Source organism: Corvus moneduloides, chromosome 22, assembly GCF_009650955.1.
Source record: "Corvus moneduloides isolate bCorMon1 chromosome 22, bCorMon1.pri, whole genome shotgun sequence".
Classification (NCBI taxonomy): domain Eukaryota; kingdom Metazoa; phylum Chordata; class Aves; order Passeriformes; family Corvidae; genus Corvus; species Corvus moneduloides.
The window spans coordinates 508,201-530,986 of NC_045497.1; the positions used below are offsets into that span (position 1 = coordinate 508,201).

Below are 22,786 nucleotides of genomic sequence, written 5' to 3' on the forward strand. Positions count from 1 at the left end.
TAACTAGGCAGAATGATGGTTTTTGCAGAGTGTGATCCAGAGTGACCATGGCCATACCGGCAGCAAGAAAAAGCATCGACAACTGCTTCTCATAAGCAGCTCTTTGGTGCTGCCCCTTATAAAAAAGTTTTTTTAGTGGTCTTGTATTGGAGAATTAAAAATAAGTAAAGGGCACTTTGAAAAACAGCTCTGTTCACCCTGGGCAGCAGGTCCCATTGCTCTTTATTCTTCATCTCCTCTTGCACTTCATGGATACGTTTTAGGGACTCCAGACTCTCATCCAGCAAGAAAGTTGTGTCATTTATCAGCATGTTGATGTAGCGAACAAACTGCTTCCCAGAGCTGAAAACATCGAAACACAGGTATCACGGCAGAGCAGGTGGGTGTGCAGAGCAGACTGCAACCCCAGAAACACTCCTGCACTGTATATTTCCAACAACGATCCCATTCCCCAAGCCAAGTTGATTGTGGTGTCCAGAGCTCAGTTTAGAAACACTCCAGTTCTACTGGAAGGGGTTGCCACGTAAGATACAATGGAAAGCAGCATCACCCATTCCCAATGGCAGTGACCTCCTCAGGTCCCTGCCTGAGCAGCCTGCACAACAGGAAGCAGCCTGAGACAACCTCTTACTCACTTGAACTCTTCCATAAATGTACCATGGTGAGCTATATTCTGCCAGAGGCTTTTGAAAATGGTGCTGATGTGGTAGCGGATTGTAAACTTGTCATAGAATTCGCTAGTGGCTCCGGTATGCTCCACATCTGGAAAAGACAACAGATCCCAAAACATTCCCACCAGGATTCACTGGCAAAACACCTCTCCCTACTGCCTCCAATGTTATGAGCTTGAAGCACGCACAGAAACTTTAAGAGATGAAATTCAATTCCCGTTCAGAAGTCTCCATCTTAATTCCCATTAAAAGAAGCAGCCCTATACATTTTCTAATCTAGACCCAACCTCATTTCTGAAGAAAAACCCTGAGAAACCAAAACATTCTGCTCTGTTCAACTCTGATCTTCATCCCACAGCCTAAAATCTCACTAAAAAAACTGGGTATGCTACAAAAATACTTGTTTTTGTTATGGGTGCAAAAACTCTTCTGAAACACCCAAATCTACAGGACTAGCAAAACTACAATGAGGAGTTTTAAAATCCCAATATTCCTTTAGAAGCAAAGCAAAAGCTTTAATTTTGGAATCTAAAGATCACAAAAGCAATTGTCCCATCAATTCACACTGCTGGACTTGTCAGTGCACAACAGCTTGTGAAAGGACTGGAATGCTTAAGGTTCCATCTAATGCTATTTCCCCCCATTTCTGAGCAATAAAGCCTCATCTTCACAAGACTCAAGATCTATCTGGGGTTTTTTTTTTGTTTGTTTGGGTTTTTTTGGTTTGGTTTGTTTGGGTTTTTTAATAGTTACAACAGCTAATACAGCCTTTGGCCTTAGAATACTATTGTGCACTCAGTGATCTACAGACAGAGCACTTACCTGTGTAAAACTTCATCAAGGAGGGGACTAACAACTTAGTGGAGAGAGGGTGATTCTCAATCATTTCAAAGAACTTCTGTGTCCGGGGCTGAACAGCTGGATTTGTCATGAACATCACTTCCACCAGCTTGGCTACTAAATAAGGATTTCGGATGTAGTTCTGGTTGCACAGCATCACAACAAGGAACATCACTATGTCCTGAGTACAGGGCTCATACAGCACCTGAGGAGCATATCTGGAAACAAGGAGAGAAGGAAAAACTAAATGAAAAAACGCCAACCCCTAATGTTCTACTTCTTAAGCTATGGCTTTTTAAAAATATTATTCTAGTGATGATTTAACATATCAGAAGATCAAAAGGTCTCACTGCAAACCATAAAGAAAATTCCTGGGGAGAGAACCAAAAAACTTTCTACTTTCTTCCAAGATAAATCTAGGTTAGAAGGGACTGTGGAGCCATCTATGCATTATAGCTGCAGCAATGCTGCCATGCCATAACCTTATGGCTGCTGTTAACAACCAGAACATCAACTGCAGATAAGTTAGAAAACTACTTTTCCACCCTACATTTATGCATGTGCCACCTGCTAATGGGGCAAGTGGTAGTACAAGTTACCTTCAAATATAACTTTACTTACTGTACAATAAAAAATAAAAATTCAGCAACATCTTCCACGTAAAACTCTGGCAATGCTGCAAATACTTTCGGAACCTCAGGAGTTAAAGGCAATTTTACGCTGTAAAGCAAAAGAGACAACAAACAGGACAGTAAACCAGCAACGTTAAGCAGGAGGTGGCACGTGCTTCCTTATGGAACTCTTCTATGGGAGCCCTTTATAAAAATTTGAAACTGACTTTTTTAAAAAGCCCATGTCAGTACTTCAAGGGTACCAAACACACCTGAGGGAGCCCCCCAAAACCCAACTGAACATTAAACTCTGAGTAACACACATATTCCATGCAAGGATGTACGTCACCGACCACATAATGCAGATGCTGTAAGTAAAAAGAATTCTAGAACTGCTAAATTCAGTAAGCAATCTAACACGATCTGAAATATCTTTGATACCACTTACACAGATCAACCTGACACTCACTTGGGATAGGCAGGGTCAAGAATGCGAAGCATCAGCTGAATCACCATGCCATAGAAATTCAGGCATCTCCTGAGGAAGTTTTCATCCAGCAAACCAGCATCTGCACAAGCCTTGCACCTCACCAGTTTCTGCAGAACATGCACACAAAAACTAATCCAGGGCAAGACAACATAAAGGAATGTGAAGCCTCTCCAAGACAATCAATACATCTGAGAATCACAACAATTATACAGTGGTCTTTTCTTACAATACACTCTTATTTCAAGAAAACAGGGCACATAAGCCCCAACACAGCAAGTAAAATATAATTTAGAGTTGCAGGGACAGATGTGCCCTTCACAAGCTTTATGGGAACAATGAAAGAGGTAACAAAGGTATCAAAGTGGGAAAATGTGTGATTAAAGCCATTTTGGTCTACAGCTCAAAAAATTTGTGCCAATTTCCATGAGGAAGATCTGAGCAGAACAGGCCTTCAAAAAACAGAGCACCCCAGTTTACTCATCTTTGCAGGAACTCTGTGTGAGATGAGTGACTTGAGAGTCCCTGCTTGTGCATGGACTGTGCACACACAGCTACTCCTGAACAAAGCACAGTCCCTTTGTTTGGTGTCTCTCCAATTAAAAAACACAGAATTTTCTTATTGGTGTTACTTTGAATCTTAAATTCACCATTGATGTTATACTGTATCACAACCACCATCTAGTGCAGCACTCACAGGGGTCAGAGGTTCAAACCCACCATTTTCAAGCAGCATCAGAGAGAAGTTGTACTTAAACATTAAAACACAAAGTCAATACACAGGCTACCAAAGCGTTTAGTTGAGAACTGAATCACTTACAAACCTTAAGCTGTGTCTTGCACCGTTTCAGCATCTCTCGATGCCTGGTGGCCAGAGGAGAATCCTTCCACTGACTTTCATTGTTTTTCAAATCTTCAACAGTCCTGAAAACCAGATGCAGGAACTGGTTATCATGACAGAGGGGAAATGTGCTGCCAGCACAAGGCATTTAACTGACTTATCTGCTAAAAACCAAGGGACTATGGACAAGTGGGGAAAAAAGCTGATCATCTTCAAAGAAATTACCCATCATCATAACATGAAAAATAAGTTGCTTTTGTAAATGCAGACTGAACATCTGCACAGCCAGAACTCAGAGGCACCACATACACTAGCTCCAACACCCATGACTGTCAGACACACCAAAGGGATGAAACACAAGGGCTCTATCTTGCTTGATAAACTAATTTTCTCCACTGTATTTAAAAAAAAAAACTGTCTTTTTTTCACACTGAAGTCTATGGTCACTCTAAAGTAAGGTTAATAGGATGCCATGAAAATTAAACCTTAACACAAGGAAAGGATGGTTCAGTTAATGAGACAGAGAGTTCATTCCTCTTCTAGTATCAAAAAGGAAAATGGAAGACAAAATCAGCCAAGGAAGAAAAAGGTGGCCAACAGAAAGTCTTGTTAGAAAGAAGAATGTTGCAGGTCTATATCCTGTGTATCTTCCCCCTTTCTACTACTGCAAATGATTTTTCTGAGTTTTGTTCTACACTTTTCATGCTCCACTCCCAAGAAAACTCAGGCTTGTAGAGGAGTTCAGTACGCGAATAGTCCGCAGTCTCCCTGTTGGTATAAGGACCAGAAAATCAAGGGGGTTGATATTCCTTCCCTTCCTTACCCATCGTCTTACGCCGCCCCACAGAAAGAGAACTTAAATGTACATTACACACACTATTTGCATTTAAAAAATTCTACATATTCCCATATCTTAATCCTTTTTAGGAAGTGCAGCTGATTAGAACAAAACTCATACACTGAACTGCACGAATACAGTCCCTTTTCCTCCCTTCTCTAAACGCAAATTCTCTTCCACATCAATCTCTGCCTACAGCAGACAAATATCCAGTGTAATTTCTTTACTAACAAGATCTAAAGACATTTCCCAGTGTTGCAAGCAACTAAGCAATTCATGGAAAATGCTGAAGCCTAAGCTCCTACTGCTGTCAGTAAAGCCAAGAGCTCTACACTCTGCACCGTTGGATGGGGACTGCTGCATCAGCAACTCCTGTAAAACAATTCTAAATAAGGAAAAAGCAGCAATTCCTTTTTCAAGCCAACATATGGCTTTTTTTCAAGTAATCCACAGGCTGTTCATAGGAAAACAGTTTTTCCTTTAACATATACTGACTCTCCCTGCTCTGCTCTCTGCTACTTCCCAGGTTCTTGGCCTGCATGTGCTTTAAAAATTAAATCATTTCAAATGCAGTCCAAAAATCCTGTAATGAACTCATGGCATTACTGCCAAGGAACATTTACCAAAATGCAATGAGTGCAATCATAAACAATGGAAAATACTGATGATACAAAAATCTGTTCTAATTTTAACAGAGCATTCTTCAAGGTTTAGCAACTGTAAAAGTCTATTTGAGTTTGTGCCAAGAGAAATGGAAAACAGGAGTATCTTCATGTTAGCATCATAATGTATTTATCATTTTTAAAACAGTAAACCATATGCTGAATTACATGTACAATAATATTAAGAGTTGTACAACAATATTAAGAGTTCACTGCTGAAGGCTTCTCTCCCCCCTGTCCCAAGAGTATGGCAAATTTGCCTGTGTCAGAAGCTGAGGGGGAAAAGGTAAATATCTTCTGGGATGTTCAAAACAGCTCAGGCACAACTCACAACGCCTTGTTTCTGAAATCACAAGTCACCTCCACAGTGACCTGATTATATTATTTATCAGACACGTAACCTGACATGCATTCCTCCAGCTCTGACAGAGAGCCTGAGGCACTGATGCCCACATCCCACCAACCACACCACAGATCAGTTATAATGAACAGTGTTAAGTAGTGTCATGAATCCTAAAATGTTCTGAAGAGAGTTATCTTTTAAATAGAATGGTCTTCTCACCAACTTGAGCTGCCTTGTGTAACCAACACCCTCCATCTCACTATTATATGAACTCCTGATTCAAGCCACAGTCCTCAACACACCCAAAAATCCCCAAGGGCCAAAAGCAGCAGGGCAACAGAAAAGGTGAGGTGTTCTGTACTCAGCGACAGTTTCACCTAAATTGTCATTGTGATTTCATGTAGTTTATCAGACTTGCTGCCGTGGTGAGAGGGGGACACCGGGAGCCTGCCAGGACCCTCAGCCACACCCAAACCCCCGGCTGCAAACCTGTTGAGCTCCCGGATGGCCCGCAGTCTCCGGATGTACCGACGGCAGCTGGGCAGGATGGAGAGGTGATGGGCGTGCAGGGTGAGGAAGAAACATTCCGTGGGGAATTTCGGCTCAGAAAATGGAGACGGATCCCTGCCTAAAAAACAAAAAAGAAGTAGAGGTGAATAAATTAAAAAATGAACTGTCTTATCTAGGGTGAGACCTTGAATTCAACTTTCTTTAAAACAAGGAAAAGCAGATAGCATCAAGAAAAGGGATTTAGGAAAAGGGAATTCTTTGCTGGAATCAAGTACTTCCATGTACCTCCATATCAGAAGGCACAGTAATGCTTAACATATCTCAGTAAGAGTACTAACAAAGTTCAGCAATCCAGGCTGCAACCTCCTCCATTGTTGCTTTCACTCTTGTCTCATCTGTGGGAAGCTCGATTCGACACCTGGGATGGAATATGTACATGGGATCAACCGTTTCCAGCTTTATCTTCGTACTTAGTTGCTGCAGTACCCAGAGGAAGTTGAGCATGAAGCCATCTGTAGACACCAAACGATCATCTGTCTGTGGGGTGAGAAAGCAAAGGGCTGAAGACATGAGCTGAGAAGTACAGGGGGACAGTCTTCAATAAATGAATTATGCAAGTTCAAGAAAGGGGAGAAATTATGAAGACCGTGGCTGTGCGTAAGGAGACTTGTGGCAATGGGAAGGCCAGTTACTAACTTACATATCCCTCCCTATGGTTCAAGTAGTCACTGAAGAACATTAAGCAAACACGTAAAAACAAGCAGAAAGTAATCTACGAAATTAAAAGAGCTTAAAAGGGCCTCTTTCAAGAATGGTCTGCCACTGATATAGACAACAACAAAGAGTTTCAAATAGTTGCTGAGCTTCGGTTCCTAAGTTTTATCTTAAGTGTAGTTTCTATTACTTCTTCACTGTAATTTCACAGAAATATTTCTAGTAATGGTTCCAAATGTTTGCTTTTGAAAAGGAAATGTGGAGATAACAATGAACAGCTTCAGTTCATGCACAGATTTTATCACAGGAAACAAGGGCAATGCATTGGTTAAACAATGCCAAAATCCCATCCCTGTGGTTTCACTGGAGCCAGGCCATTCCGTATCTGCCCTGCTCCTTTTACAGACACCATACAAAGCCCAGCACTTTACCAGCTGAGAAAGCAGTGTGTTAAACAGTCAGTTGGAATGATGCCCTCAGAAATGGGGCAGGGCAAGTACAAAGCTTTCAACATGTAATCTAGAAGCTCTGTTAATGAAGCGACATCTCAGTTCTAAGAGAGGAAGTAAACTGCTAAAACAGGTAAAACAGATTAATTTCAGAAATGGAAAATGTATTGAAACGGACAGAGACAGAAGACAGGACTTCTCGCCTGTGGCAGCAGGCACTCAAAATTCTTTTGTCCTCCATTCCAGACCACCACTGCATGAGCCATCTAGGGCTACTTGTGGATGGATGAATCAGAGGAAGAGCATTTCCCTTTATTTACCTGCATTTGGGCCTTCTTCAAGTTGGCATTGACCACAGCTGCCATGTAGCCGAGAGCTGCCTCCCGCGTCTCCCCATTCAGCAGGATACTGTGCAGGATCTTGAACAGCTCTTGCTGCAATTGCAAACAAACACCTCTCAGCATCACAGTCCTGCTTTCTGTTTGTCTGTATTTTTATGTTCTACAAAATCCACAAAACTCACTAAAACTTCTGTTATGGTCTTATTGTCAACTTTATATGCATGTTAGTTATGACATTAGTTAAATCAAAGACGTAAATACAACAGTAGTGCAACACACTACTAACACAGTATGTATTTACCCATCCTTTAACATGATCTGTAACTCATGACTAACTGATCTGCTATTTTCTGAATTGGCTTACAGCCTTGGAGAAATATTCATAGCACTCTAATTTTTTCCCCCAATTCATTTCAGCCATATCCTAAAGGATTTGTGGTTTAAGACAGAAGGTAATTTTTTTAGATTATGTTCTTCATCTATGTCAAGACCAAAAAACCCCACATATTATGTTTTTAAAGGAATGAGAATACTTACCCTTGCTAATTCCAGGTAATGCTGCAAAGACTGGCTAACAACCCGAGTGTTCTCAAGAGTAATGGCAGGTCCCGAGAAGTACTTCTCAACTACTTTGTTCTGAAAGTAAGATGAATATTGGCAAATGTATCGAAATGTTTTGGGGAAGTAAAAAAACCCCTCACAACAAAAGAACTCCACCATGCTATTGTCAACGTCCTTCTGTGACACTTACATCATCTTCAGCAAAGACAGAGAGGCTGAAGAAGGCTCCAAGGTAGGAAAGCCTTTGCAGTTCTCTTCCTGCACCTGTGCTTAAAGATTTAGGCAACCACAAGGGCAAAGAGACAACCTAAAAATAGGAGAAACAGCAAGTTCTTCAAAGCTGCCATGTCAGCCATCCTGCTTTGTCACCTTCCAGTGTCTGCCACACACCCTCAAACCTCCATCCCTCAGTCATGCCCATGGCAAAATGGAAACATCTCCTCAGTATTCCAGCAACCCAAGCAACTCGTGTTTGTCTCAGTTTTAATAAATTCTCAGGGTAAAGGACTCCCTCTACCAGCTTAATTTAAACTACTGTTTTGCATGACAGGCTCCAGTACTCTTGCTTAGAGTTCTGGAGAACATTATCAACAGGAATTGTACACCACCACCAAAATAAGTGACGTGGTTCTTTTTACTTGCAAAAACTCAAACTGGAGACACTCACCAAACTGCACATAGGGTGTGTTTTCCCAAACTTGATTTCACAAAGTTCGCATAGTGCCTATAAAGAAATCCCAATAAAAATTACTTTTTTGAGTAATTCCTAAGTAACCTGTCTGCAAAAAACAAGCTTACTATGACAAACTGCTGAAAGAGCTGAACCTTTTTCCCTTGATTAGCAGAAAAACTTCACTTCCACAGTGAAGATGTCCAAAGAGAACTAAAGCACACCCTGCTCCCATTTTAGCTTTTGCATCTGCTCCAAGTTGCCTCAAAAAAGCCAACATGTCTCACAGGATAATAAATTACTGCACTTATTCCAAAAATTAGCTGTGCAAATTGTTGTTTGCTCAGAACATGACAACGCCTGTGCTGGACTCCTGACCTGCCCCATTAAAACCAGTAACAATAATAAATAGAGCAATTGTTTAATCCATACACCAAGGCCTTTGTCTTCTGACTCAGAGTGGAAAAATGTCAAATGAACACAGAACCCAGCAACAAAGAATCCTACCCAAGATCTCTAGCTCACTTTCAACTGCAGTACAGAAAGAAGCAAGCAGTCGTAACAGAGAATTCTGGAAACACAAAGATACTGCTGGCTTTCCCACTTGTCCTGGGTTACATGTTCTCAGTCTTCAATTATACTACAGTGAGTAACTACCATTGCATCCTTTTGTTTCACACTGTGCCAACTAGAGATACGGAAAACACAGACTCATTTTCAAGTAATCCTTCTTTGCAGCCAACAGCCAAATCTGTAGCAGTTCACAAATTGGGAGGATGACAAAAGAGCAGGAAAACACAAAACCAGAAAAACTAATGTTTTTTGCCAAGTACCAGAGTTACTTAGTCAATTTGACTTACAGCACCCCCGTCCAGCTGATTTCCTTAAATACAAAACAAATCTGAGGTGCAACAGCCTTTTTTGGCATCATACACTGAAGAACCTAAAAGGATCCGAAGGTGTTAAGTTGACAATACTCAATTTACCAAGAATCCAACTTGCTCTTTTGGTGGCCAAACACAGTTTGCAAAAGACTGGTTTGTTTTGTCAATAAAAGCAGTAGGAGGAAAGCAGACTTAGGACTGAAGTACACACTTTAATAAGACTACAAATAACCCCTTCACCTTTTCAGTCATCAGGGAATATGAAGATATTTTTCTCAGTAGATAGACTCCAAATAATTTGGGTTTAATGCAACCTATTTGAGTTTCCTCACATACAAAAGTTGAGTCTAAACATACACTGGTATGGATATTTATTGGTTGTTATTCCCCAGATTTAAACTGAGAGGAGTTCAGTGGGATTTTATAACCATCCACAGTATTACAGTTATGCATGATGAAATCCATACATTTGATTGATTTTATATAAAGCAATACATACAAACATTTGAGCAGACCACTATACAAACAGCGTTCATTAAGCTTAAGACATTAATGGCCTCACACTCCACTAAATTTTTAATGTTCTTTACACATCTCATGCCCCTTATCTTCTGACAGAGTTTAATAGCAATCCACTAACCAAAAAGAATCCCCAAAGAGTTGAAGTGTTATCTTGCTTAGAAGCCGCATGTTATCACCAAACATAAAGAACCTGCTTCTAGAAATGGACAGTCCTTACCATAAGGGGATATTTAAAATTGTCACTATCGAGGGAGCACTCTTTGGAAGCCACAGCCAGGCCTTGTAAGATGGGAATAAAGATCTGTAAAAACACAAGTAAATTACTTTATTCAAGAACAGGAAGCAATCAAATGACTCCATTGCCACACAAAGCATGAAATGCCTGTTCATTCTTCAAATAGTGCAAGTTACACAAAACAAAAACTAGGATTTTTTTTAAATTTTTATCAGTTAAGCCTGAAGGCTTTAAAGGGTATTCAAAGCTAAAACCCAACTTGTGTGCTGTAGTCTAAGCAATGGGGTGTTGCTCCATCGAGTTCCCTGCATGTTCTCTGTGAGCAAGTTCTCTGTGTGTTGTAGACACAAACAAGTGCACGGGTTCTGGACAGGTGTCCAACAACCTATTGCCCAAATGGGTAATAATTTATTTTTCTGTACATTTGGGGCAATAATACAGCTCTAATTTTGCATGATGTGTAAGTAAAGATAATAAGCAGCAGTCAAGGATTGTTAGGAAAGAGGAAATGAGTTGACAGGGACTTATTAATCAGAAGTAATTGCACCCATTTAATAAGTCCCAATTGCACAGTTCTGACAACTATACCCTCACAAAATAAACCCATAGTAATTCTGCAACAACAACAGGAGTCCCACTGAATTTTAAGTATATTGTGTTGCTCCTGTGAGGAGACAAAAAATATTATTAAATCATATTACAGAAAAGCACTATACAGGTGGCCATGTGCTTCAGCTCCAGGAATGCTTCTCTTCTCCAGGGCAGGACTTCTAACACTTTTACAACCACTTTTTGTCATGCTTAAATGTACTTTCAACTACATGAACCTCTACTAAAAGAAGTCCAGACAGAAACATAAATTATTAACAGTTACTTGCACTACACATAAAAATTATCTAATGTCATTCTTTGCAAAACTGGAAGGGTCAAATGCCATTTCAAAGGCCTCTTTACAGCCAAATCACACAATACTATGGGAGTGCTAATTAGAGACAATTACAGACTTATTGATCCGCTTTACAGTCTACAGGCTAGAAGTTCGCTAGTTTTGTGTCTTAATTATTTATCATCTCAGTGAGCTACTCTGACACACAGAACAAACCACCTAATGTTCCTCAGTCATTTCCTCTGTAAACATGAAGAATTACTGGACTAGGATTTGTAAACTGCTCTTAGCACCTCAGATACAAACTGTTAAAGATGCAAAGAAGGGTAAAGATTGCAAGATGGAAAACACAGTAACTCTGAGCAGGATTGCAGAAGATTGCCATCCTAACACGTACATTTTTAGGAGTTCTGTACAAAAGGACGAAAACCAAGATTAACCTTGCAATATATGCCTGCACATTCCAAGTAGTCCACTTCTGTGTTAGTGTGTGCTGCATATTAGCAAATGCACTTTTAATACTTAGAACCAGCAAATACTGAAAGCCTTTTTAACAAAATGTTAAAAGAGTTAAAAAAAGAACAAAACCAAAGTCCAATTGCTTTAACAGGCTGCTAGTCCTAGAGGACTATGAGACACTGACTAAACTTCTGACAATCCACTCTCTTGGATACCGCAAATTATAGAATCATGTGCTGTAGCTACTTTTTACCTATGCCTTACCTGTTTGAACACCTCTTCATCCTGGTAAGTTGTTCTCACCAATTCTTGAATGAAGCCAAATGGGAGATTCCTACACAGCATATATGGTACCAGCAAAGACTGCTGCTGCAATGACCTTAATTTGTATTAAAAAAAAATTAAAATACAAAACTACTGATTATTTGCAGTAGTATTTGCAAAACCATCAGAGCAGCCACATGCAAGGATGTGTCTGCAAGCACATTATCAATGTCTGGATACACCTATTCCTTTCAGAAGTAACTAATCTTGTCTGCTCAAGTTAGTTGGGGAAAGGTTATTCTCAAACAGATGCTGCTGCCAACATCACACTGCAGTTAACGAGGCTGGAAGAAAACAACAGCTTTTGTGTAGTAATTTGTTGCTCCTTCTACCCCCTCTAATAAAAAAACCCCTTTGTTAAGATCAACTGGTGAAGGAACAACATTTTCTTACATGTGTTTTTCCAGATTAAAAAAAGAACATAACATTAGTCTTTTCTGAATTAATACAGTCATTACTTTTAATGTGGCTTTTAACTGCTTCCTAGCATTTTGAAAGAAGTGTCTTTTTTCCTTACTATATATTTACACAACTAATGTCAACACTGGTTCACGCAGAGACAAAACTGACCTCAAAGCACACCAGATAACTGGTGCACTTTTAAAGATTATTGAAGTATTCTTTGGGGACACAAATATAAATTTATGCAGATTTTAGTAAAAGCCACGTATCCTATTTTAAAAACCTTTTTAGTGTTCTAACTAAACTGGCTGCTGGTTAAACAACTGCACTTGAAATCCCAGAGTGGTGATTTAGGACAGACAGCTTTCTATTACCGAACCTGCCATGGTAACTCTGGAGCAAAACACCTGCTATGTTCCTTCTGCAGGTTTTGCTACACATTTTAAGACCACAGCTCTATTGGTTACTGACTTTCCCAGGTGTAGTGCCCTGACAATCTGTAACTAAAACAGTTGAAGCGTAAGGCATGACAAAAACCAGCTCGGTTCCTGATCCTCTGCTTAAACTGTTCACTTCAACCTGGCTGATTTTACACAAATGCAGTTACACTCAAACTGCTCTCCACCAACTCATCATTTGTAAAGCAACAAACTATTCCTCTGGCACATAATTCTCCTGCTCCAACAACTGATCTTAGTTTTCTTATCTAACCCTCAGAAGAAAAAAAGAATCCTGGGACAGTCTAACTCTCATGATTAACATCAGCTTGATTTACCTTGGTTGTGTTAAGGATCCCTGTAGCACCAGAGCAGCATGTGAAATGCACTGGGATCGGATGTTGCTCAGTAACTGGCTAACTGTTGGCTGGCTACACATCTGACAAAAACAACGTTATTTAAATACAAATCAGAATTTAAATACAGAACACACAGGAAAGACAATAAACTTATTTGTGCAGTATAATGTAATATGCACACTAAGACTAAAACTACTCCAGTTAAAACCTTCCAGATTATATATAAATAATGTTGGTTGGTTGTTTTTTCCCCAGAAGCAAAAGCTTAGAGTAGAATACAGAACACTGACAAGGGAGCTGGTCTCACAAAATTGTTTTATACAGAATGAACTTGGATAAAATGTAGTAGATGGAAATAGGAAGGATGATTTCTAACACAGTGCTTATTTAAGAGATACAAAATATATGCATCACTCAAATTTGATGAATTAACAAGAATCAAAGGGCCCAAATAAATTCAGTAAATCTATTTCTACAGCAAAGCCATCAAGAAGAACTATCATTCCCACCAACTTTCCCCACTAATGAGTCAGAGGAGTGTTTGTGACAGCCCTGCAACAACCTCACTCATCTGAAACATACCTTTGGTGCTTTTCTCTCCTCTATTCCAACCCTATCAAAACACTCAATGAGGTAGTTCAGCATCTCTGTCTCCTTACAGTTTTCAATGGTGAAGTGGTCACTGCAGGAATCAGAAACACTCGAGCTGCCAGAGCCTCCCACACTTTAAAACACACAGAAAGCAGAAAAAAAGCATTAGGTAGAGTTCTTCACTGCACAATCAAACAATTCATGGACATTCCTCTCCATCCCATCACACACATGGCACAGTGATTCAGGTAATTTCTGTGATAATTCAGGTAATTTCCGTGATCTATGAAGAGCTCTCCACGTAACAGCTTGTCCAGCCCTTGAAGTTCAGAGCTGGAAATGCCTTATTAAACAAGTGCCTGAAAGACAGCCACAAGGTGCATAACTTTGATGGGAATCAGTAAATCTTGGTCTCACAATGCAACAGAGAAAACAAACAGCCTTTGAGCTGTACCTGACACTCAGGACACCACAACCCTTCCATGCCACCGTTCAGAACGGCAGAAATGTCAAAATTCTGTTAACACCACCAAACCACAGGAAGCAGGAGCCTCCCACTGCTGAGAAGAGACCTGGGCTGACAGGGCTACACACAACCACTTCAGGTGCTCTAAGGAAGAAGAATCCATAAAACAGAGGCAATATATCCATGCTGCTGCTGTTTTTTACATTCCTGCATTCAAGATCATTTCATTTCAACTCAGTTCATTTCAGTTCAGTAAAATACATCATTTCATTAAGTAGCACAGCCTCAGTGGGGAAAAGAAAGCACTGATACTGTAAACACAAAAACTAAACCCACAAAACCAAAACCATTCTTGAGATGAGAGAAATTGAACACAAAAGTAAGAACAGACCCACAACTCTCAATCTCAGACTTGTTATCTCAACAGAATTCTTCTCTACATAACAGCTTGACAAAGCTAATTAAAAGCAAAATCCTCATTTTACAGAAGAGACTAAAGACATGAAATATTCACTTAATGCAAATGAAATCTAAAAACCAGCAGTTACTTGGATGGTCTGCTGCAATTCTCAAAGAGAAGTCTGTGTACAGTCAGGATAGATTTGAATGAAGACCAATTTACGAGCCCCAGATCTTAAACTGGAAAATAAGACTATTGGTTTCCTCAAATACAGCTTTTTAAAAACATATTTAAAACTATAAACTGTCAGAACTGGAATTTCCTTTTAACTGTAACATAATTTACATTTCTATAATTGAGCCATACAAATCTATTGTGCAAACTTTACAGTCCAACCAATAAAGCCAGGAAAGGTTATTGCTGTTAACATGCTGAGCTACCAGATGCTTAAGAAACACAACATTCTAATAGCAGCAATCTCTGTTCACAGAGAGATGTTTTCAGTTATTCAATTAAAACTAATCCATGTAAAACACAGCTCTATTGAAATAGTGCTCAGTAACCACAAAATCATGCACATGGGGCTTTTTTAATGGTCTCTTTTTTAAACCTCTTGGCTTCTCACATCCAGCTTAAGAAATACTCTTTTAAGAACATAAATTTATATGAAAACCTACTCGTTCTACAGTCACTCTACTAATGATTTCACTGCAGCAATAACTCAAACTATTCTAACACAAAGCTCATATATTGAATGCCTTGGTGCTTTCAGCATGCCAGCTGCTGCATAGTTGTACAGCCACTGTGTTTATATTTTAACTAACAACTTACTGCTGTCTGCAAAATGCCGTGATACAATAAACACACTAAAACCCCAGAAGCACAGCAGAAATCCTATCCAAAGCTTGGCAACTCAATCCAACATTTGGACTGAGTCACCAACACGATAAAAACTAAACAAAGCAGTGGGGAAAATAACCCTAAATTCCACATACATAAATCCCTCCTATAGCTGTGTTATCAAGTTCCCTCTCCTGAAATCAGACTGCAGTAGAAAAGAGGAGATGCTACTTGGAAGGTGCTGTAGGTAACAGCGAATGCAGCAGCAGTGTCCCAACATAGCACAGCAACAATCAGACAAAAAAGCTAATGGGGGCAAGATATTTTTGGGCATTCCTTGACATTACCAGATACTTCCTAAAGTCCTAAGCTGGCTTTGTTTTAGAAAGGTCAAGCAACTAAATTTGCCCTGATTTTTGCTGTAACTATATACCCAGTGGACTGAAAGCCCTGGAGGAGCCCTTTCCTCCCAGTCACTCCACAGGTGTGTAGCCTGTAAAACTCTGCTCTTGCTTCCCTTACCCTTCTCTACAATAACCCCATCGAAGGACTGGTGTAAGATTTCAGGTGTATTTTCTCCACGGGCTAAAGGAGGATTCTCAGCTGTCAAGCAGCAACAAATGTTCAAAATCCCGTTGTTTGCATCAGCTGGTTATCTGTCACTGTATCTTTGTCTGCATGTTAACCCTTGTCCTCATTTTCCAGTTTTTCATAGGAAAGCATGCCCATGATGTACCAGTGATTTATAATTACAGCCACGAGCGAATACTATGCCTTCTACTCATACAGCCAAAGAGAAGTTCCACTCAAACATCATCTCAGAAACCACGCTCATTAGGCCTAAAGTACAGTATGATGAACATTTATTTACCTTAGTCACGTCTCCAAAGGAGAGCTGACTAACTGTACTCATTACCCATGTTTACACACCAACTTAACGAGCCAGCCAAGTCACATCCTCGCCTTCAGTTGCTCCCCAAATTACTTTGAAGTACAAATTACTCTGTACTTGACACTACACAGACTGTTAGTTCCTAAACAACCAAACATGCAGGTTACATTCTCTTTCTCCAATACCTGGACCCAAACTGGACACAAGAAAAATCATCGTCTTCATTTTCTTCATCACTACTGTCCTCAGACACATCAGAAACAGCAAGAAGGAGGAAGGAGAAAGGGTTGTCGTATAAACTACCACAACAAAAATGGAAAAGGCCATCAGATTTTTAAAGCCAGAAGAAAAAGTAAATGGTAGCTTTTCTTTTTAAGTCTGTCAAAAATCATCTTCTCTAAGCATGCAAACAACAGGTGACTCCATGTTAGTAAAACCAGGACCATACTAACATGCTCTGTTACACTACTACAAGTTATTCAGGTATCAAAAACACCACACGTTTACAACACAAAAATTGAAAAAGAATTTTTGAGACCAAATAAAAATTATGGCTGAAGTGGAATGTTTAGACATGACTGAATAATAAATATTGCAGTTCTAAGCTAATGACTTTAAAGCAGTGGTCTCAAAACCTTGTGTGCTTGTTTCTCTCTCCTGCAGGAACAAGGGATTCCACGAACAGCCAAGAGAGGAAAAGCAGTGGTACTTAGCCTGGCATTCCGAAATATGCTGATCTGTAATTTAAATCTGTGCACCAGGGAGTCAAATCCAACCTAGTCCAACAAGTACCAGCTTTCAACAAATTAACTAAGGCCCTACTGAGAAAACTGATTTTGGAGCAGCACGTTTATGTGGTTTACTATCCAGCAGCAACAACTGAACAGAAAGCTTATAGTTTAACTGGAATGGATATATGAAGAGGAGGAAATTAAAATCACATTGCTACTTTTAAAGTAATTACATCACACCTCAAATGCACACAAGCAGGTCGAACATTTTGCAAAGACACCTGGTTAGCAAGTCAAGGTATTAGCACAAACCCAAACGCAGAAATCAACTCAGGGTGAGTAGGGTGAGCTCAGCACAAACATAAGTTCTTCCATACTGCACGCTGATGCCACACCCTGCAGAGCACACATCAAACACACTCTGCTCTTGTGCAATACCTAGGAGGAATCCTGCTCTGTAAGGAAGGACGCCTGCGCAAGGCACGGGGTGAAGCAGTAAACAAAGGTGGACCCATGGCTGTGGGCCTGTGCCTGGATGTGCTGACTGGCATGGCTGGAGGACTTGGAGAACTAGATGGGATGGAAATGCTCAAGGAACGCGGGATGGAAGAAGCAGCAAAGCCTCCGGAATGGGCCACGGTGTATGGCCGGTACCGCGGAGAGGAAGGCTGTGTCCAGGAGGGGCTTGCTGCTGGGAGGTGAGAGCTGACAGTAATGGGAGGCACTGCTGTGGTGGCAACTGAACTGGCTGGTGGGGTAAGAGATGAACCAGTCATTGGTACATAGCTTGTGAAATTGGTAGGAGGAGCTGGACTAGTCCCATAGAGACTAAACCAGTTACAGGGGAAAAAGAAAAAAAAAAAGCAACAATTTAGGATATGCAGAAAAAGGGTGAAAAAAATAAAATGAGCAAGAGAAGTCCTTGCCCTCCTGATGACTCTTCAGCAATATTTCTGCAGCTCACACACATTATTCTTTTCTACTGTCGTTGAATAAAACTATGTCATATTCTACACATTTTTAAAAGTCATGGCCTTCTTGATGCAAGTTAGGGATACTTCTCAGTAGGAAACAGTTACATTGCTTGAATCTATCAAAGACATTCCTAGCCATGGCAGTGTAATCAAAAATGCTGAAATGGAGGGACACTCACACGAAAAAGAGTGAAAAACTTTAAAAATCCATCTATTTATTGTTCTTGGGACACTTCTATGCCCTTTTCTCTCTTCTAGTCTACCAATCAGTATTCAAGTGAAATCAGTATTCAGTTACAATCAGAAGTCACCTGGATAACGAGCTGGAACCAAAGGAGCCCACATTACAGAACATGGGGCTGCTTCCAGGGTTGGAGCCCATGTTTAAGATCAGGCTTCTGTCAGGAGAGCGGGCAGCTGCAGCAATGGGTTGGGATGTGGCTGTCAGGCTGGCAAAGGGGTTCTCATCCCTTGCCTGGGTGGACATCATCAGCACTTCCATCAAAATCTGCCCAATCAAGTCCTTAAAATCTGAAAACACTGTTAAGAAGAAGAGAGTCAATATCCTCACCTCTGTCTTCATCTACACAGTAGTCAGATGTAAACATTAGCAGAGAAAAAAAGGACAGAAACAGACTTCTGTGAATTGAGCTCTGGTTTTGGCAAAAACAACCCACTGACACATCTGTAATTATCACTGTCTATATTAACCTAAGTTCTGGAATTACAGCTACACAAAAAAACCAGCCTTTATGGAAAACACGGGAGATCATAGATGACCTAATGCTCCTATACTTAGCTATTAAAGTTGTCTTGTGTGTTGCACTCCTATTTTCCCACTCTGCTGTTGAGCTGGGCAAGTTGTGTCAAAGAAACGAAAACAAAACATGCACATACACATAAAATAACAATTGTTTTGGTTGTACCTTACAGCTAACATAGGATATATAGCCTGTTACATAAAACAATCAGGAAATTTTGGCTTAACAAATTAACTGCTAGATGTCTACTATGACGCAAGACAATCCTTTAATTCACAAAAATGTTTCTGAAAAAATAAATGGAACCAGCAACGTGCTCTGGATCAGCACATTAGTTTGAGGACCAAAAACACAACCAACAAGAGCAGACCAATTGATTAAAACAGGAGCTATGAGCCATCAGTCCCATGCTCCTGCTCCAAGATTCCATTTCCTGCTACGTCTGCTGACAGCAGATGTTGAAACTGAGCAAAGACCACAAGTAGGTGGCTCTGGTATTGCAGCAGAGGGACAAAAAGGTTAAAAATAAGGAGTGGGGGGAACACACCACTCAAGAGAAACCACCCTGCCAGTGCCTCCTGCTCAGGTACCCACCTTCCTTTGGGTTCTGCTTGAACTGGGCAGAGAGTGAATTCAGGAAAATAACATCTCTGTCTCGGTCCTTCCAAGAGACTCTGAAGATCTTACAGACCAGCTGCAGAGCTTGTTCCTCAGACACTTCCGACCCGGACAGAGGTTCCTGGGGGTAACAAAACAATCAACACCTGATCTGCAACTGTATTACTCAACCTACAATCAGATACAGATCTTCCTTAAATGGCTTCAGCTTAACTCATAATGGCAGGTTTTGTGTAATCATAAAGGAATATTGATACATTTGACACAATTTGGAAAAAACACCTGAAGAAACACAAGGGATGCAGCAAAGATGTAGCAGAAATACTCAAATCCAGCATAATTTCCAAAATTGTAACATTCAAAACTGTATACTAAGAAGGAAAATTCAACTGAGATACTTATGATGTCTGCTTTAAAGAATTAATTTGGGATTTAAATTTTCATTATCTACACTTATTTAAGATTTTTTTGGTAAAAATGAAAGCACAGGAAGAAAAAAAGCTTCCCCAGTTCTTTCCTGCCTTCACACCTTGCCCAAATTAAAGACATCTTTCAGCTGAATGAAGTCAGGACACGACAAAAGACTCAAGAATTTTCCTTGTTCCCTGTTCTTCCAAGAAAGGAAACATGGTGTAAACTCTGCTCAAAATGAAAAACTAGTTTCTCTAACACGAATGCGGCCACACAGAGTGTCTGGCAAAGGTTACAGGTGGGTTCCTACACCCCTAAGGCAGCTTTGAGTGTGCACCTGAAAAAATGATGGAACACAAAGGAAGTAATTACCCCTGCAATGTGAGGAGAGGTGGCCTTTAAAAGTTGCCAGAACGTACATGACAAGCCAGTACCACAACTCTGCCCTCCCCTACACTCTTCTACCAACACTGTAGAAGCAATGTAATACACAAAACAGAAAATTCAGCTCCGCAGCATTTCAAATTTTGACTCTGAGGCTATTTTCCTGCAAGAGGTCCATGAGAGTTGTACATATTTACTCGATCTAAAACCAAATTCTGGTATTTGATTAATACTAGTGCACCTTGCACTGCTATGTATCTTACCTCTCAAGATAGTAACACTCTTCTTTTAGAAGAAATAAGTCAATGAGGAAGAACAAAACAGACTGAAAAAAACAAGGTTGTCACTAAAAATCTCCCTTTTTTCCTTTAAACTTGAGGCCTCATAATGACCACCAGGTAAGCCTAGATTTATCAGATTTCCAGCAACTACCAGCACTGTATCCTTCTCAAAAGCTTTCCCTCAACACCTTAACAAACCATAAATTTTGGAACATTAATACATTTTCACTGACTTTATCATCTATCAATATTCTATTGGTTTCAAATACTTCTACCTCTCCTGCCTATTTCTGAAAAAAAGTTTCACTGATGACATCATTTCCAACGCATACAACCAGGCAAGAAAATGTTCTGCTCATGTATAAGGACAACATTGTTTCCCATCTACTTAATTTTTGGTTTCTTCAAATGAGTAAGAAGTATCAACTCAGGCTGCAAAGATTTAATTTACTTTCCGGCTTCCCCCCACCCCTGACTCAAGGAGTGTCCTCCATGCCAGGCTGTTCAGTCCCCAGTGGAAGCCCTGAGTGCAGCCTGCAGCTCGGGATGCCCGAAGGATCCTGCAGCAGCATTGCTGCTGCATGGCTTCAGGCCAGGCTTTTACCAACTGAGCTTATTACTGACAGGGCAGAATAAACAAAGACATCTAACGAGCACTGCAAGCACTGCTGTAGAAACTTGTCTCTATTAAACTGATGTCCCATTTCTTTATGGCTCTATTTCACATGGGCCTAAAATGACAAAAAGGACAATTTGAGGAGTGGATTAGAGCTTTGTAGCTGCTTTCTTTTTCTACTTTAAAGGGTTCTACCATCTCTCTAAAACTTGATAGCTAATTCTTACAGATTTTCTTTTAATATCTAGAAGAAAACCTTATTAGACAACATTACTCCAGCATACATAACATACATTTGAAGCAGTACTTTGTGAGTAGGCTACCAAGCGCTACACAAATAAGATGCAATAATCTTCAAAGTTTATTCAGGCCTACTGTGTATTAAAAAATGGATATATGATATATGGATATTGATATATGGAGATAACTGAGCTCATCCCTCCTCCAGGTTCCAGGCAGCACAACCCAGACTCACCTTGTCCGTCAGACTCCGTTTCTCTCTGCGATCGTTCTCATCAACCTCCATGTTCTCAATTCCTGAATCCACATCTACCTGGGACATACTGGAAGTGGAAATAAGAGAAAAAGTCCATTAACTTGTAGAAAGCTGCAGACAGTCCTCTGTAAGATGCTGACTGAAAGTGTGTCCCCTTAAGCAGATGCAGCAGAGAAAGCAATGCACAAACAGCAGTTAAAATCACTGGCTGATAAATATTTCTCATATTATATTTCAGGTCTAAATTTCTTCAGCAGGCAATACAAACTACACAGCTATTACATCCCATAACCTTTTTATTTTAAATAGAGTAGCTGAATTATCCCCACCAGACATGCTCATCTCTTAATGTCTAAGCTAACGTTTTGTTTTTTACCACTTTAGGTCAGGAATTCCCATTAAAACCAGACTAGAAAAAGCATTACAGCAGTCTAAACAGTGTATGGTTTTTAAGCATTAACCCTACTGAATTAACACAGCTGGGAGGGAGAGAGGGCAGAGCATTGTCCTGCTAAGAGGTTTGACCATCAGCATTGTGCCATATTTGCCAGCTGTTACAAGCTGCATTTTTTACCTTTTCTCACAGGAGACACTATCAATGTCCATGCTCTGAGACCGAGAGAGGGACTGAGATTGGGTTTCAAGGCTGTTTGATGGAGAACTGCTGAGTGAACTCACTCCTTCGCTGCTCTGGCTTCGGTGGGCTACTCCTAAAGAAAAGGCACCACCAAGATCACTACTACAGAAGTGAGAAGGCACTACACATTATTTGGATGGAAAAGGAGAGGAAACACTGTTTTTCAATCCAGCTCTTAAGTACTCTTAGCAGTGCATTAGTAAATAAATGTTAATAATATTCACATTTGACTACAGATAATCAGATTTTCTACCTCCCCTTTCAGCAGCTTAGGGATGCTTACCTGCATTAAACAAAGAACAAAGATAAACTTGCATCCATGAAGTGCTTAGAGATTCACACCTATAAAAACTCATCTCTTAAAAGACTGCTCTGTCAACTACCTTAAGACATTGTCAGAGCCCCTCTAAAACTGTCCTATCAGAACAGGACTGGGCTATTACAATGGAGTTACATCACCAAGTATAAAGGAGCAATAAGTATTCCTTGAGTTCTTCATCTCTCCTCCTCCCTCTCCGCAAAGAAAATCTAGCTAAGTCAGTGGACAAAAGAGACCAGAGCAAACAGGGCTTACCAGGGCAAAAGACTGCATTGTTCTGCATTCCCTTGGGGCCTTACTCTTACAGCCAGGAAAATGTACTT

General features: G+C 40.3%; 1 protein-coding gene across 3 annotated transcripts in view; it reads right to left on the minus strand.

Annotated features, from left to right (window-relative positions):
• UBE4B (ubiquitination factor E4B) overlaps window positions 1-22,786 on the minus strand; it is a 36,971-nt gene that overhangs the window by 6,138 nt on the left and 8,047 nt on the right. For 2 of the 3 annotated variants that reach the window (XM_032131468.1, XM_032131469.1), the window contains exons 3-22: window positions 22,082-22,217; window positions 21,487-21,574; window positions 19,296-19,440; window positions 18,252-18,480; window positions 13,629-13,770; window positions 13,026-13,126; window positions 11,789-11,903; window positions 10,162-10,245; window positions 8,536-8,592; window positions 8,059-8,175; window positions 7,845-7,943; window positions 7,287-7,400; window positions 6,142-6,340; window positions 5,783-5,921; window positions 3,434-3,533; window positions 2,592-2,719; window positions 2,133-2,231; window positions 1,494-1,729; window positions 636-762; window positions 198-342 (exon numbers count right to left, since the gene is read on the minus strand). In XM_032131468.1, coding sequence (XP_031987359.1) covers window positions 198-342; window positions 636-762; window positions 1,494-1,729; window positions 2,133-2,231; window positions 2,592-2,719; window positions 3,434-3,533; window positions 5,783-5,921; window positions 6,142-6,340; window positions 7,287-7,400; window positions 7,845-7,943; window positions 8,059-8,175; window positions 8,536-8,592; window positions 10,162-10,245; window positions 11,789-11,903; window positions 13,026-13,126; window positions 13,629-13,770; window positions 18,252-18,480; window positions 19,296-19,440; window positions 21,487-21,574; window positions 22,082-22,217 — 2,600 coding nt within the window. Of the gene's footprint in view, window positions 1-197; window positions 343-635; window positions 763-1,493; window positions 1,730-2,132; window positions 2,232-2,591; window positions 2,720-3,433; window positions 3,534-5,782; window positions 5,922-6,141; window positions 6,341-7,286; window positions 7,401-7,844; window positions 7,944-8,058; window positions 8,176-8,535; window positions 8,593-10,161; window positions 10,246-11,788; window positions 11,904-13,025; window positions 13,127-13,628; window positions 13,771-16,420; window positions 16,535-17,404; window positions 17,795-18,251; window positions 18,481-19,295; window positions 19,441-21,486; window positions 21,575-22,081; window positions 22,218-22,786 lie in introns of all 3 variants that reach the window. The other variant, XM_032131470.1, reaches the window with a different exon arrangement.